Source organism: Branchiostoma lanceolatum, chromosome 2 (assembly GCF_035083965.1).
Source record: "Branchiostoma lanceolatum isolate klBraLanc5 chromosome 2, klBraLanc5.hap2, whole genome shotgun sequence".
Lineage (NCBI taxonomy): Eukaryota > Metazoa > Chordata > Leptocardii > Amphioxiformes > Branchiostomatidae > Branchiostoma > Branchiostoma lanceolatum.
The window spans coordinates 5,365,153-5,380,888 of NC_089723.1; the positions used below are offsets into that span (position 1 = coordinate 5,365,153).

The 15,736-nt window shown below is 40.2% G+C and overlaps 1 protein-coding gene across 10 annotated transcripts in view; it reads right to left on the reverse strand.

Moving 5' to 3' along the window:
• LOC136427239 (otoferlin-like) overlaps positions 1-15,736 on the reverse strand; it is a 216,536-nt gene that overhangs the window by 15,716 nt on the left and 185,084 nt on the right. For 8 of the 10 annotated variants that reach the window (XM_066416028.1, XM_066416032.1, XM_066416031.1 and 5 more), the window contains 13 exons: positions 15,361-15,522; positions 14,624-14,714; positions 12,803-12,847; positions 11,458-11,642; positions 10,945-10,977; positions 10,092-10,220; positions 7,528-7,677; positions 6,455-6,490; positions 4,439-4,530; positions 3,605-3,775; positions 2,294-2,451; positions 1,387-1,618; positions 741-890 (listed from right to left, as the gene is read on the reverse strand). In XM_066416028.1, coding sequence (XP_066272125.1) covers positions 741-890; positions 1,387-1,618; positions 2,294-2,451; positions 3,605-3,775; positions 4,439-4,530; positions 6,455-6,490; positions 7,528-7,677; positions 10,092-10,220; positions 10,945-10,977; positions 11,458-11,642; positions 12,803-12,847; positions 14,624-14,714; positions 15,361-15,522 — 1,634 coding nt within the window. Of the gene's footprint in view, positions 1-740; positions 891-1,386; positions 1,619-2,293; positions 2,452-3,604; positions 3,776-4,438; positions 4,531-6,345; positions 6,382-6,454; positions 6,491-7,527; positions 7,678-10,091; positions 10,221-10,944; positions 10,978-11,457; positions 11,643-12,802; positions 12,848-14,623; positions 14,715-15,360; positions 15,523-15,736 lie in introns of all 10 variants that reach the window. The other 2 variants (XM_066416027.1, XM_066416036.1) reach the window with 1 other exon arrangement.

A 15,736-nucleotide genomic window follows, 5' to 3' on the forward strand; every position in this document is an offset into this window, starting at 1 on the left:
TAGTGGCTGCGATTTTTGTCACTTCCCTGTCCACAATTGAAACCTGAGTTTGGAGAGTATATGCACACAGTAGCGTGCGTAGTCCAGTGGTTAGCGATCTTGCCTCTGGAACTAGAAGCCCCGGGTTCGATCCCGGCTGTGTCGCTCACCCGACATGCACGCTACCGGAAAGGGTCGCAGTCCTTAGGACGGGACGTTAAGCCGTGGTTCACTATTCATTGTGCTTGTCGAAAAGAGCTAGGGGAATTTCCCTGGTACAATGAACCTGTAAATACTGTACATATAGCGTCTGTCTTCTCTGTCACGACCAGTGGAAGATTAGCTCATCTGTTCATTGAGTTCATTTGGGCTAAACTGGTTCGAGATTACTTTCCTTTCCTTACAGTCTAATAGAAAACTTTACCGGTAGTGAATGTCAGTTTCTTGTTTGTCCTCGGTGTTGCCCTTGACGCAGCCTTTGACGTAGAGGTCAGACATTCATAAACAAATAAATAAACGGTAGAATAAACAATTTACCGGTAGTGAACGTCAGTTTCTTGTTTGTCCTTGGTGTTGCCCTTCACCCAGCCTTTGATAATCAATCATTGAAGGTATACACTTAAGATTCATAAATAAACTGCCCAATAGACATTTTTACTGGTAGTGAATGTCAGTTTCTTGTTTGTCCTTGGTGTTGCCCTTGACCCAGCCCTTGACATAGATGCCAGACATTCATAAACAAATGAATAAACAAACTTTACCGGTAGTGAATGTCAGTTTCTTGTTTGTCCTCAGTGTTGCCCTTGACCCAGCCCTTGACGTAGATGTCAGACATCTTCTCCCCAGTGAAGAAGTCGTCGTCTTCGGCAATCACATCATCTGTGTTCCAGATGATGACACGCATCTCATAGCTGTGGGAAGGAGAAGTTTTTAAGATGTAAAAAAGCACAACTTTCACACCACAGTGTGGCGTTAGTGTGGTGCAACGGTTAGAGCGTTGGACTCAGAACCAATAGGTTCGGGTTCGATGCTCACCACGCTCCCCGACATTTTGCCCTTGGAAAAGGCACTTTACACGACCTTCCCTGGCGGTGGAGTGACGCCCACCGAGGCTCTAATCTGTCTAAAAGTGTGCCAAAAAACACTCTACCGATTTGGTGGCCAATGTGCCAACATCTAGCACAATTGCCACCAAGAACTGTACAATTTTTTTTCAACATCACAAATATGAGAACACTTGTAGGACTTTTAGACTGGTATTTTGAGACAATGTCATGATGTGAGCGAAGGAGAAGCTAGTGGTATACTGTAAAGCTCTCAATGGTAAAGCTCTCAATGGTGGAACAAGTAGTGAGAGTTCATCAGAACTACTTGATAGTAGAGGATGAATGTCATTCTGATTCTAACCTCTTGGGCTTGCGCGGAGAGATGTCAGTGGGAGGTCCGGGAGGCGGCATGTCCATGGGGAACATGTCCACCCACATCTCGACCTTGCCCTGCTCTATGCCCGGCTTCTCAGGGTTGTAGATGGGTCTAGTCTCCACGTGTTCAGGGACCAGCGCACAGCCTGCCTTGGGCACCTCGTGCCACTGGGTCAGGGCCACCAGTGCAGACGGTTCGTCAGAGGGCCTCTTTCCACCTGGAGGGAAAAAGTTGAAAAAATTATTCAAATATCCATTGCTGTAAATCTTGAAATGTTAGCAGTGGTTTAAATTTTCTGGTTTTTGCAATGGAGAGGTACAGTGAAAGCACGACTTCATAAATATTTATTTTTGTGCTACAGTCTTGTCTTGACCGCAGACTTAAAACAAAGCCAAAACCTTCATTCCTCTTCTATTATGAAATTGAATCCAACCAAAAATAGATAAATCTACAGAACTCTTTGACCTGGAACAAAATCATATCATTGAATATGCATCAACCGTCCAATCAACTTACAATGTTCTACTAAGTTCTACTAGAATGTTCTAACAACCAAATGACAATGTTCCATGGTTTCTCTCTGAGGTGCTGAAAATATTGCTGTAGTGAGCATTTAATATCATACTACAAAATTATTGTATGCAACACAACACAACTCAACAGCCCACTATGGTCTCTCTCTGGGGTGCTGAAAACAGTGTTGTACTAAGTACTCAACAGCATACTACAAAATCATTATTTGTAGCTGCATTGTAGCACAACAATACACTATGGTCTCTCTCTGGGGTGCTGAAAACATTGCTTTGCCAAGTATTGAACAGCATATTACAAAATTATGATATCATCATATGTCACACAACATTACACTATGGTAACTGATTTAAAGAAATACCATTCTCATCCTCCACTTCCTTTGCTCCTTCAAAGACGCGGCCTCCAACACGCACTTTCCCGGGGCTGAAGTGGGGTCCATCCACCTTCCCGTCCTTGCACAGTTTCTTCAGGACCTCAGTCGGCTTCTGGGGGTCACGCCACGCGTTGTAGCCATGACTAAGGGGAAAACAGGCCATTGGTTACTTCAGCTGATTGAGAAATTCCTGCCATACTGAGGAAAGTTGTGTGAAAGCTTCATCAGATTCTATGATTCTGATCACCTCAAAACTAAAGCATGGCACGTATAGATATTTTTGCTCTGGCCTGTCAGAACTTATCATTGACTCTCACACCCATTTCCACTAAAGTCTGTGACGGCTGAGTGACCAAAAGTTTGACAGATCACTCAACAAATTTGGTACATAAAGAACCACACATTTTTTGTGTTTTGTCTTTATTTTTATTTTTATTTTCATTTTTTTTTTTAATTTTTTTTTTCATATTCTTTATTTTTTAAATTTTTTTATCTTTAAAAATTTTTTTTTTCATATTCTTTATTTTTTACATTTTTTTATCTCTTAAATTTTTTTTTTCCTTTGAATCAAAATTAGACATTCTGCATCATATTCCAATTATAAAATCAAGAGTTACACAATTCTAACTTTGGTTGCTAGATAGCAGCTCAGCAATCACCATCATGGACAGGGTGGCTTATCCATAACCATTCTTAAAAACCCAACACATTCAGCAAGTTTTCACCATCCAATGTTTGATTTGATAAGTGCCATTTTTGGTTGCTCAACGGTCGCTCAGCAATCACCATCCAGTGGACAGGAGGGCTTATCCATAACCATTCTCCTCAAAAACTCAAAACATTCACTAACCGTTCACCATCATTTTTGATATGATGTCTGCTAAGGCTGCACCAAGTAATTTTTATGGATGACGTCCTTTGGAGACCCTAAATCGAATGCGAGAGCGCAAAAAAAAAACAAGGAGGGCCGAAAAAAACAAGATGCCTAGATCTGAAATATAATAGTCAACGACACATCTTAGGACGCAAATTGAATGAGAGAACCCAGTGTAACAACTAACAATACTTTTATTCATCATGAAAACAGCAATAATTTGAATACATCAGTTGAAGTTAAACAGCAGTTGTTTTACGTTTTACGTTAATCTTACGATTTGCGACACTGTCGTAACTCTTTGGTCATAGTTACAGGAAGCGGAATTTCTTGGTTTTTTTCTGGGAACAGACCAAAATCAATGCGCGCGCGGACGTCATCCATAAAAATAACTTGGTGCAGCCTAAATGTTGAATGCTTACATGGCATAGACGCTGGATACTCCACATGTGGCGCGGTGACGGCTGTAGTAGCGGTTCTCCAGGTCAATCTTAGTCTCCCCAATCAGATCATCAATTCCAACCAGATCCCAGTCATAGATCTGCACGCACAGCATGGACTCCATGGGGAAGGTCGCCTCAAAGTCAAATGACCTGTGGGGTGGGAGGGGGGCAAAACGCTGTGAATGTGGCTATGATTGCTATTACGGTTGATTGAATGAACATACATGATATTACGGATGTACTCATATTAGTTGGCATTGCTATAGCTGGTAGAATTTCAAGATTTATTTTCTATTTTTGTAGACCGTACAAAAGTCACTGTACTTTTTGTTGCTTCAATAAAGCTTCTATTTTCATAACACTAACTAAATACAATATCAAAGTCAAGAAATGTGCAGAGGAGTGCCATAAACTTTTTGGGGTTTTCTTGAGCACTCCCTCATTTACTTTCCTTTACAAAATACACTCAAAAGCCTCACCGTCAAAATCATCATTCAGAAATCAACCAAAGTGTAAAACAAAGTGAAGCAACATAACTATCGAAAAAATAAAAAAATTGAAAGATACAGTAGTGATAAGATCATTGAGCTAGCTTACTAACGAAATAATACTGTTAACAACGATTTTGCACAGAAGAAAAATTTACTGCCGTATCAAAAAAAGAATCTCTGTGAGAAATTATCTACTAGTCACTGTTGGGTACTTGGCCTGAAAACAACAAACTTTTGTAGGCACAGATTGAGATATGGCTTCAATACTCCTATAATTATATGACATCATTCTAAATGAGGAAGAAGTGGCATTGATACTCACTTGCCAAACACAGGGTTGAGTTGTTTGGACACGTAGTTCTCCTTGTCATTGACTTGGTGTTTTCCCAGACTAAGCTTGAGGTATGGGTCAGCCTAATAGACAGAGGTCCCACAGTCGTTGAGCAATGGATGATGTCATCGTTACCATGGTACCAGGACCGAGCAAGGAACAAGCATGTTTTCTTTTGTATCCCACATTTTTTTCTTCACCATCTCTGTTCTCTGTTTTCAAATTTTCTTTAAAGGTATCGTAATAGTTCTATGCTTGTAAAGAATTGATCAATTCTGTGATGCAATCAAAGGTGTGGAAGCTTGTTTTTGGTTAAACATAATGTCCAGATTTTGCGAGAATTGCTAAAGGTTTGATTGGTGTGAGGTTATAGTCGAGGTAGGCAGGAGTATGCAGTACACAACATAGCGAAGTAATTCTTCACGCACACGAACAAAGCATAAGCCATGCGGCAGGCAGGGGGGTGGGGGGCAATGGTGAGGTACAACAGATGGCAAGGAATTGCACCATACCCTACTGTCCAATGATTTCGAACATCCTCATCAAACACTTATGTTCATATGTTTCAAACTTCAAAGGCATAGTTTTCAAAAAGCTTCTTCTTCAAAGACTTTTCGGTCTAGTAGTTTCTTGATCTTCATAAGTATAAAAAGGCATTAGTTTTCAAAAAGTTTCCTCTCCTTCAAAGACTTTTTCGTCTAGCAGTTTGTTTGTCATTTAGCTATCGTGCAGCTAATACGATATGACGTAAAATCACAGGACAAGTGGAGTATGGTAAGCACAAAACAAAGTTTACAAGTTAGTATGCTTTATAACATTGAGCTCATGAGAGAGCAAACGATGTCGTGCATATTATAAAATACATACACAAATATTATTGTGATGGAATGACAGGCATTGCATGAATGAGGAAAAGCAGTAAGCTAGTCAGCCAACAGCTGCAACTACAACATCTGAGGCCCACACAAGAAATCGTGGTTACATCTGACTAAGATGGTTTGGCTGAAAAAAATTATTTTTTGTGTGAAAGAAGATCATTTTTGTTAAAGATAGAAATAGAAAAATAAAGATGATGTTTCTTCCGTTGTGTAAGTTAGGCATCAGATACCCCATGCATCTGTGTGGGTCTCTTATCTACGTTTTTTTTGCACAACAATAGCAGTTAGCTCAGTCCTTGCTTCTTCCTAGTCTAGCGGACCATCCCACACAAAAGTGTCTCTGTGCACATCTAAGCACGACCTCTAATGACATGTCTCCAAATTTGAGATTAGATGGGCAAAAAGGCACTACATGCATTTCAGGGTAGTGTTTCATAGTCTTTTTAGCCATCCACAGACTGTTTTGATTTTGTCTAGAACTGGCTGCTTTTTGAGATTGCAGGACATCTTTAGTCAATCAGAAGGGAAAGACAAATGCTGGACATTTCTCATTCCATTCTCATTCACTCTCAACAATCACTGCATGAAATTTGATCTTTAAATCATACCTTAAAGCATGCATAAAGATTACATTTTTCATCTTTGTGAATCTTTAACAAAACCTCCGTTTTTTTCACGGAGGTAAAAATTCATCATTTCCAAACACGTCAGTCTCAACAATTACTGCATGAAATCCAATCTGTAAGATTGCATTTGTTATCTTTGGCCCAAACCAATTGTAAACAAATATTTTTGGCTTAGAACATGTTTAGAAGTTGTTTTACATGATTTCCAATTGAAATCCGCAACTTTACAGAGAAAAAAATTGGGATCGGGTTTTCGCCTACGAAACCTTTGTTCAAACAAAATTCAGTATTTCCCAAGAGGTCAGCTAAGGTGTGCACAAGGAATGATCAGGACACACTACAGAACACTGCCGCACGACACGACACACGAGTTAAGAACGTTAGTCGGACAAACCTTGCCGTTAACATCGGCAGGGTGGAGATCAATGGCCTGGAGGGAAAAACAGACAGAGGGAAAATCTCAGAAAGTCTGAAAGTGTCATTTTCAAGAAAATCACACAAACCTTTCCATTCGCATCTTGAGGGTGCAAGTCTGTTGCCTGGAAGAGAGTAGGGAATAGTTCCGCATAATTATAACAACAAGAATGGTGTTTAAAAAACACCTTGGCAACACATGGTGTTTAACAAAAACAGACAGTTTGGTTAAGACCAATTTCTGCAATTAAAACATGTCAAGAAGGGACCCATATATCTCTGTTTCCCTTTCAATGTACTACTAATGCCTATAGTATTATTCTTTTAGAGTGCAGCGAGTCTTCAGAATAGTTGCATTGACAAGGATAACTGTCTTGATAGTTGTTAAAAAGTCAAGCTTACTCCAAGGGAATACAAAAGCACCAGGCAGTTGTAGGGGGGAAATGTTACAGTATTGCTAAAGGACAGTTTGGAAATAAGGTCAGTCATGTCACAGTCAGTGGTGATGTTGTCAAGACATGCAGTAGAGGAAAGAACTATTAGTAATTAGTATAAAACATGCTAAAAAAAGACATGAGTGGATATCAACTTTTTACTGTATTTCAGAATGGGAACAGCCATTTTTCTAATAGATTTGAAAGCATTGCCCATGAATTTCCCTTTATAACACATACTGGGCAAACTCAAGATTGAAGTTTTAATCATTCACAAATCCCACATGTACATGTGTGTAGACACCCCCTAATGTATGAGCCAATTTATCAGCTACAGAAATTACTTTGAACTGTACATTCTTACTACAATGTGCATAGAGAGTCTTTGGGACTTAGTTTAAAGATAGCAAAGTCTAGGGCCCCAGACTATGCAACATAAAGGAACCTAGCAGAGGGGAGCAAGAGGCCAGCTCTTGGCAGGCAGGACTGCATTTTCTTTTTTTTTCTTCACATTTTCATCATTTTGCAAACCCTGACATTTCTCATCCCAAATCCCAAATAAACATGTATTAGCGAATCTGTCACCTCCAGAAAAGACATTGAAATGTCCTCTCTTCCTACAATGTGCATAGATAATATGTAACATACTACAGAATTTGCTACAGAGTTTTCATATACTTTCCTTCACATTGACAATGAATCTCATCTTAGGAATTGTGGTTAGTTACCTTGACGATGTAGACTCGGACCAGTACCCCGACAGGGTCATTGTTGGGGATGTGTGCAAACATGCCGGTTGGGTTGATCATCTCTCCCCCACCAATAACACTGCCGGCGCCATCGTCTCCTTCCTTGGACTTGTACACTTGAAGGCAACCCTAGCAGGAGGAAAGAACGGCAAGAATGAACTTAAACCACTTACACATATGGTCTTAACGGGTCCTACTATTCAACAGAAGACACCAGAACACACATAAAGAAGGGCGGGTGAAATCTACCAAAATACAGTATGTTTTAATGAGTAAACCTTGCAGGTTGCCATATTCTGTTGAACCCTAAGACTAAAACTAACCCCTCTATATGTACAGGTGTGTTCTGGTATATTCTGGTCAATAGTAGGACGGGACTTAATGCCTTACTGTGACTGAAAATGAACAGGCCATTATTATATTTGGGGTGTGCTTTTTTCAGGATAAATAGTGGTCGTTGTGTGTGGCAAAACCACCTAAACTGTGAATGGAACAACACATCATCAGCAATAAGAGTTCTGTTCACTACCTTAAAATGGTCCAATTGTCAAAATCTTATAGGATATATGCACTTGTGCTCTTGATTTAATGACTGTTAAAGGGTGTGCTATTCTCTTCCTACAATATACCACAATACATAAAACATAATCAATTTCTCTGGGACATTGTCAGGCTGTGAACTGTTCAAAGGAACTGAAGGAAGTGCTGTGAGAGGTGGTTTGTCTATAATAGTTATAAGCTCAAATGTCTTATGTTATTTTCTGTGGACAATTTACTTCTTTTGGCATGGGCATTTCCATCTGTGAGTTGTTCTTTTTTCTAGTACTCATACAGACAGTTAAGAACATAGTATTCAATTCTGGAACATGCAATTGAGTGATACATTAAGCTAAAATACAGTCAAACTTGGTCTCAACAACCACTCAGGGACTGAGGAAATAATGTATGTTGACTGGGGGTGGTTGCTCCAGACGGCTTCTATGTAAAATTGGAAAGGACTGTTTAAATGCGGTCTATGACTGGAGGTGGTTGAATGTGCGAGGTGGTTGGCTAGCCAGGTTTGACTGTACAATGTCAAGGAAATGTATATGTATATGGTAATATCAGGAGGGCAAAGGAAACATGTCAGCATTCATGATCCATGCAAGACAAGCCATGCAGGCTGTTGGAGGCAGCATGGCATGTTGAGCATGAGATGAGCTGTGGCGCGGAGGCTAGAATGACGGCTCGCGGTGCGAGCCAGTGATCATGACCCTACGAGAGCTTTACCGTGTCATCGACATTTGATGGGTCTACGGTGGACCCGTCGGCTACGTCAAGCTCCTCTATTTGGGAGCCTTTATGGACTACCAGGCAGCCCTGGGTCACATGACATGAGCACAGGAGAGAGGCACACGATTAGCACAGAGAGAGATGATCAGGTTGAGCGACTCACTGCAAACTATCACCAACTATGTACCCATGACTTGTGAAAAGACAGAGTTTGTGTAGGACAGACTGATGTAGTGTTGCAAAATAAAAGTGTTCAGTTTCGCAGTTATGCCCCTGTCACACACTTGATGAGCTTTGGCCATATTTGTTGACTGCCAAAAGGTAAATGCCAGAGAGTCAAACATACTGTAAATGCAGAAATGTTAATGGTGGATTTATGTTTGCGGTTTTTGCAGTGAATTTGGCACAAACTTAAAACTACAGCAAAACTTTTTGCCCACCTATGACTGTAGCACTATTATTGTTTAAAACGCAAACTTAGAACCACTGACTTCATTTTTTCCCAACGCAAAATAAAACCAAGCAAACTTAAATGCATTTACAGTATTTCTTGCCTGAAAATGTATACCTATAAATGTGACACTGAATGGAATGCAAATGTTGACTTATCCCAAAAAATTTCATTATGATCAAGAGAATAAAATGCATAAAATGTCAGTTAGAGCTGGCAGACTTGTCGGCCAATCAAATTTCCTGCTGCGTGACAGGGGCTTTATTGCACGTTAAGAATAAAAACAGTAAAGATTCAACTGCATGTAACTACAGAAATGTGTACTGACACAAAGGAATTGCTGAGTAGTGTTTTTCATCAGTGCATGATAATTTGCAGTGAACAAGATGTGAAGGACAGAGTGAAGAGTTTGCCACATAGGGTGAGGGAGGGTTGCTGTGAGAATGAAGCAACACTAGGGAAGCTTATGAAGAAATGCAGGATGAAGGATTAAAACTTGCAGACAGGGAAAGAGAGAAAGAGAGAGAGAAAGAGAGAAAGAGAAAGAAAGAGTGCTCAATCTTGACTTGTGAGAATTTGCCAGATTAATGACAGCAGCTGAAAGAAATGATTTTTGCAGATCTTTTCCTAAATAATATCATTAACTAATATACAAAAATGTCTCAAGTTTCGAATAAGATACTTAGCTATAGATACAGGGGATATCATAAAACTTTTGTAACTTTCAAAACGATGATAAAGCTCTACCACGCAGAGGACTTACAGAACGTTGAAAAGATGTACTTCAAACGTTTGCTTTTCAACTATGATGATGCCGTACCTTAAACTTGCCAACAACACGGGAGTCGTCTTCACCCTCTTCCTTCTTCCCACGAAGCAGTTCGAAAGTGTGCAGCCATTCGTGGAAGCCATTGAAGTCATCCAGGTCTTCGAGAGGACAGGGGTATATCTGGTTTGTGGAGGAGGGGAAACATAGTTGATAATCATATTTGAACGTAAATGAAGGTTAGACACCCAGGCACTCAATACAGAAGTTACTCCAGCAACTGGTTGAGTTTTGAAAACGGTCACACATTTCAGAGAGCAGTCCTGGAAGATAGTGGATGCTGTCTGAAATGTCTGACTATTTACAAAACTTGTACAGTTGCTGGAGTAACCTTTGTACTTAGAATCATGATTAAAGCAGTCTTCCAAAGTTGAAGACAGTCAGGACATCACACAACCACCACATAAAAGAAACAGCAAAACAGACACAATACACACAACTGTTTGCCAGGAGTTTCAATTTGATTTAGAAGTTGTGAAATGCCAGACTACCTGGTAGCTTTCAAGCCACTAAAACAGGCAACATTCCATTTCCAAGCAAAGTTACTATTGGCAAAATCTATGGTTAGTAGTATGTTTAAACCTTTCACCCGATAAACACTATGACTTAAGTAGAGATGGTTGCCCACACCAAAGATGGGGTGCAGACTGTTAAGACAATATGCTCAATGAAAATATAGACTGCACTGCAACACCAAAATCCGCACCAAGATTGAGCAAGCAAAAAGAATGCATGGAAACCAAAAGATTGAACTGTTTCAATTTACAAATACTTTGAGCGACAAGAAAGGTTAATGATAGTTGCTTGTAAAACACCACCATCCCACAACAACACTGTAACAAATCACCTTCAATTGCTCTATACCCTCATATATGTTCCGCTGAACAAAACAAACACAAAACATGACATCAACAACAAAACAAACAAACAAACAAGTACATAATAGCTGACAACAAATGTATGTACATAAAGATGCATTCGTATATCTATATATGACAACAACAATATCAAAGAAAATAATAGAAAGGAAAGGACAATACATTTTGGACATGCTAATACTCCATTGTTGGATGTGATGGCCAGGCACATAGTAAAACAATTTCACAAAATAAAATTATTTTAATTCCAAGTGATTTCCTTCAAAAGTTTTTTTGCAGGTCAGAAGGAGAAAAGAATCCATCACACAAAAAATATAGGGAAAAACTAGCAAAAAGATCACCCCTCCGGTCAAAATGGTCACACCTAACATTAGCGACCCAAAAAAACACCCCTCCCAATGAAATAGTCACATCCAACATGGCGGCCCCCATCCTTGCAAGCAAAAACAGGACAGGTTTTGCTATCTGTAAAGTGGCAGTACCTTAAGCTCGGTGACCCCAGAGCTCTTATCCTTTTTGCGGGACGTCTTTGGGCTCAGTTTAGCGAGTTTTGATTTTCCCTCTTCTCCAGCCTTGTTGTCACCTTCTTTGTCTTTGTCTTTATCCTTCTTCTTGTCCTTCTTCTTGTCCTTCTTTTTCTTCTTCTTGTCCTTCTCTTCAGGCTCACCTGTGGGTCAAAGTGTAAGGGCAGAGTGCAAAGGTTATGTCAGGGTTCAGGTGAAAGACTGGGAGGAACCATTGGCACATCATCCCAGGGGAGTCAGCTGTATGGCCAGTCAAGGAACTCAACATCACAGCAATGTTGATGTAAAAGAAGTCACTCAGCATTCAGGTGGTCCCTACAAGAAGGTGGATATCGATGCTTGATAAGATATTGCCAGAATGGTAACAACTGATGAAAGACTTTCTCACTATATTTGGGGATGATTAAATAGGGCTCTTATCAGAATTGAGCAATAATGTAGCCTTGTAACATCTCATCTGCTAGAAATTGCAGAAATGTGCGTCAAACGTTCCCTTCAAGCTGTACAAAGAACTATTACACCATCCTACAAAAAGCCTGAAGACCCACATCTAACACATTGACTACTAGTAATTTTTACTCAAAATCTACAGCTTTGGCTTTGAATTAAAACCCAACCAACCTGTTTTTTCTGATCTGAGAGAAGTGGACATTGAGGCTTTTTGATGGTCGACAAGAAAAAAGTTGCACAACTTGGAGGGAATGTTAAACACTTTAGGATGGTGGGTGTGCTACTCTTTAGCCTGATGTGCTTCTTTTACAATGTTTCTTTTTTCTTGAAATTTTACACCACAGGGAGGGTGCAAGAGTCTGCAGGCAGAGACAAGTATAGTTTTACGACACACCAAACAGTGCAGAGTGCAGGCGTGCCCTGGCAAGTCAAGGTGCCAAGTGTAAGAAAGACAGAAGAAGAAAGTGCAAGTGCAGATTGGGTGACATGAGGAGTCGTATGTATGCTGTATGTACAACTGACGTGTGACACACAACGACTATGCAAGTGCACAGTTTTAAATGTCTCTGTGTTGTATTCGTGTGAGGAGATGAAAAACGTTAAGGAATGGAAGCAATCGTCTCGGACGAGTGACGGCTTCTCAAGAGAGTCCTGCAAATCAAGTGGATTAAGCCTAAAATAAAGGGAGAGGAGGGACAGAGGAGTGGTAGTGGACAAGGGGTGGGTGCATGCGGACCCGAAGGCTAGAGGGCGGCAGCGACAGTTGAGAGTAGTGCAGGCCATGCAATGCAACAGCAGTGCACTGCCACTCTCGCCGGGCTTGTGTGCTAGAGGAACTCTTAAGTGGACTTACCACGGTATTTCACAGTCTTAGTAGCTGTGGTGGACAGGAATTTTCCTTTTGGTGTGCAGACAACATAGGTTATGCAGATATAGGGTCAGAGGTCATAGGTGATGCTGATTAGGGTCAAAGGTTAAACTAGGCAAAGAACACCAACTAGCTAAGTAACTATGGGGTATTGTTGCCATATTAGCAGCAGCCAGACAGGGAAAAGAAATGCTGAAACAAAGACACTAGAAAGGGAAGGAAAGTTCAAAGGGGATTGAGAGGGTAGGCATTGCCACTTGGCCCTGCAGAGCAGCAAAATGGTTACAAAGGAGGGAGCGAGTGTGAAGCTATGTTAACACCCACATACACCTGCTCAGCTTGTCTCTTGTTCTAGCTTCTATGATGCAGCCAAGTCTTTATTGCCTGATATTTTGCCTTGCCAGGGCAGTAAATGGAACAATCAAAAGGTTCTGTCATTTTGGCATGATCTGTCTTATCAATTCTCTCCGTTTGAAACATATGACACATTCAGGTGTGAAAAACATGCTTGATAGGGTCAACAAACATGAAGTCTTATATACTGTATGAAATGGGTTTAACAAGATACACTGACAAAGGGCTACTTCAAAAAAGGCCCTTTTTAAAAGACTAATAGGAAGTTGAAGACTCTCACAACATGAAATCTTTCCATGCAAACACTTAAAGGAAAACATTTTGATGCCATGAAATTTCTTGATTGCAACTTGCACAAGGACAATGTGTGATGACATGTTAGACGGCGACACAAGAAGGTTGCAAAGCTGCAATAGCCACACAGACATCAGACATGGGGTGTGTGTCAACAACACAACAGGGGCCATTACATCACCCTTACATCCAGTGGTCAGACTAGACTAGGTTGGAAGTGTTTGGAAAACTCTGATTTTTACAGACTGAGGTTGTTTTATGCTGCCTGAGTTTTCTCTACAACCCCTTTAATGTGTAATATCCTTGAAAACTACTGTTACCCGAAGACTTATACTTGACCAAAAGATAAAGTTTCGTTTCCCATGATGATGATGCATTTTTCATTTTGCACAGTCTATTTTGTGTTGACTGGGGTCCACTTACCTTTGAGTGTACATTTTACAGCAACAGTAAATTTTGCTGCTGCCTAACAACACCTCTATAATCAGCACCAAGGACTAATTTGCATTTGAACACAGAAAAGCCTTTTTCTAACGAACTTGAAATGGACTAGATCTTGATGATATCATGTGCTTTCTGTTAATTTTGGGGACGGGGGTTTGGATAGTAAAAAATTAGCTTTCATTGTATTCTTTATCAACAATCACTCCAGACTATTACTAACAAAGTGCTAAGCACATGAGTAGAAATGTACCATGTTGCACATATATTTGAAGCTGCATAAAAAGCAGCATATGATTGAATGAAGGGATATGAAAATGGTACACAGTTGTAGCTACAGTATGAAACAGCAATGCCTTGCATCTTTACACAAATCACTGTGTACATGTACATTGTAGACTTTTTAAAATGGATGTTGTGTTAAGTACTGAGAGATATAATGAAGTTTTATTTGCAAGTCCTTGCCCAAGGGCTAATTGTAACATGTAAAGAATTAAGGAAAAACATAGACAGTGCAAGATACATTTGTAACAATGGTGACAAGTGGAACAAGGGACTATTCTAATAAAAACAGCGCAATCTGAATACTTGGGTTTGACTTCTTTTTTGCAAGCAGTGGAAGTCAAAATGTCCAAATTCTTCTGTAATTAGTGGGTTTTGTGCAGTTAACAAAGTTGTAGTTTAAGGCAGAATATGAACATAACATGGACAGCCTACCTTTGTCGATGATTTTTCCGTCTGTCTGGCTGTCTTCCTTCTCTGCTTCTTGTTCCTCCTTTTTCTCGATAGCTTCTTGTTGTTCCTGCCACTGTTGTCATAGTAATGGACAGGAGAATGTTCATAATTGATGCAAAAATGAAAAAAAAAGATATACAGCAAATACAAAGACTGTACGCTACATGTTAGGGCCTTCTCCAGCTGTAAAATTTTGTTCATCCCCCCAATCTTGTCCATCCAACTCATGTTTATCTATTGAAGGCTTTAGAAGGCATTAATTGATTCATGGTTGGGGCATTGCAAAGGGAATGACTTCCAAATTCCAATGGAATTAAATTTGCCTGTCCCATTGCAATGGTTCCATTTGAATTTGGAAGCCAATGTTGTTGATTTTCGTTATTAAATCTGTTATTCTAAGCTTATATGAAAATATATATCCTTGTCATGAAGTTGAGATGTTCAGATCTTTTGGACAAATGGGGTGAAATTTTTGTCCCATCAAGAAAATTTCTTAGTCTCCAATGAAAGCTCAGACTCTGGCTATTTTTCTAATATTTTAAAGGCATTTTGTTGTTGTCCACCAGGCAAAACTCTTCTGGCAGACATCCAAAACCAGCCAGAGTCTAACCTTTACTTCTAGAGTACAAATATCTGTCCAGGGACGGAGGGACAGGTCCTGGAGATGACCCTGCTACATGACGTTAACATTCTCACAGCCAAACACAATGAATACCAACCGCTCGGAGAGTCTCCAGGGATGCGAAGTACTTGGACCACCAGTCCAGCGTACTCTCATCAGTCTCCTCCTCAGCCTCTGCCTCCTCCTCCTTCCCTCCCTTCTTCTTCTTCTTCTTTTCTCCTTCTTCTCCTAGTCCTTCTTCATTCTCCTTGTTGTCTCCCTGGAGAAACATGAGATGAGGAACCATGAATAGTTTCATCAGGTTGTTAAGTCTTTGAATAAAAAGACTGTTTATTTCAACTGACGTGTCAGTGACCATCTGTCACCTTTCTCAGGGCAATTCTGACTGGTTCACTTTGCATTGCAACTATAGGTGTTGCTGCTTACAGATGCGATCCCAAAAGTATCTAAAGTAGCTTTTGGGACCCTATAGC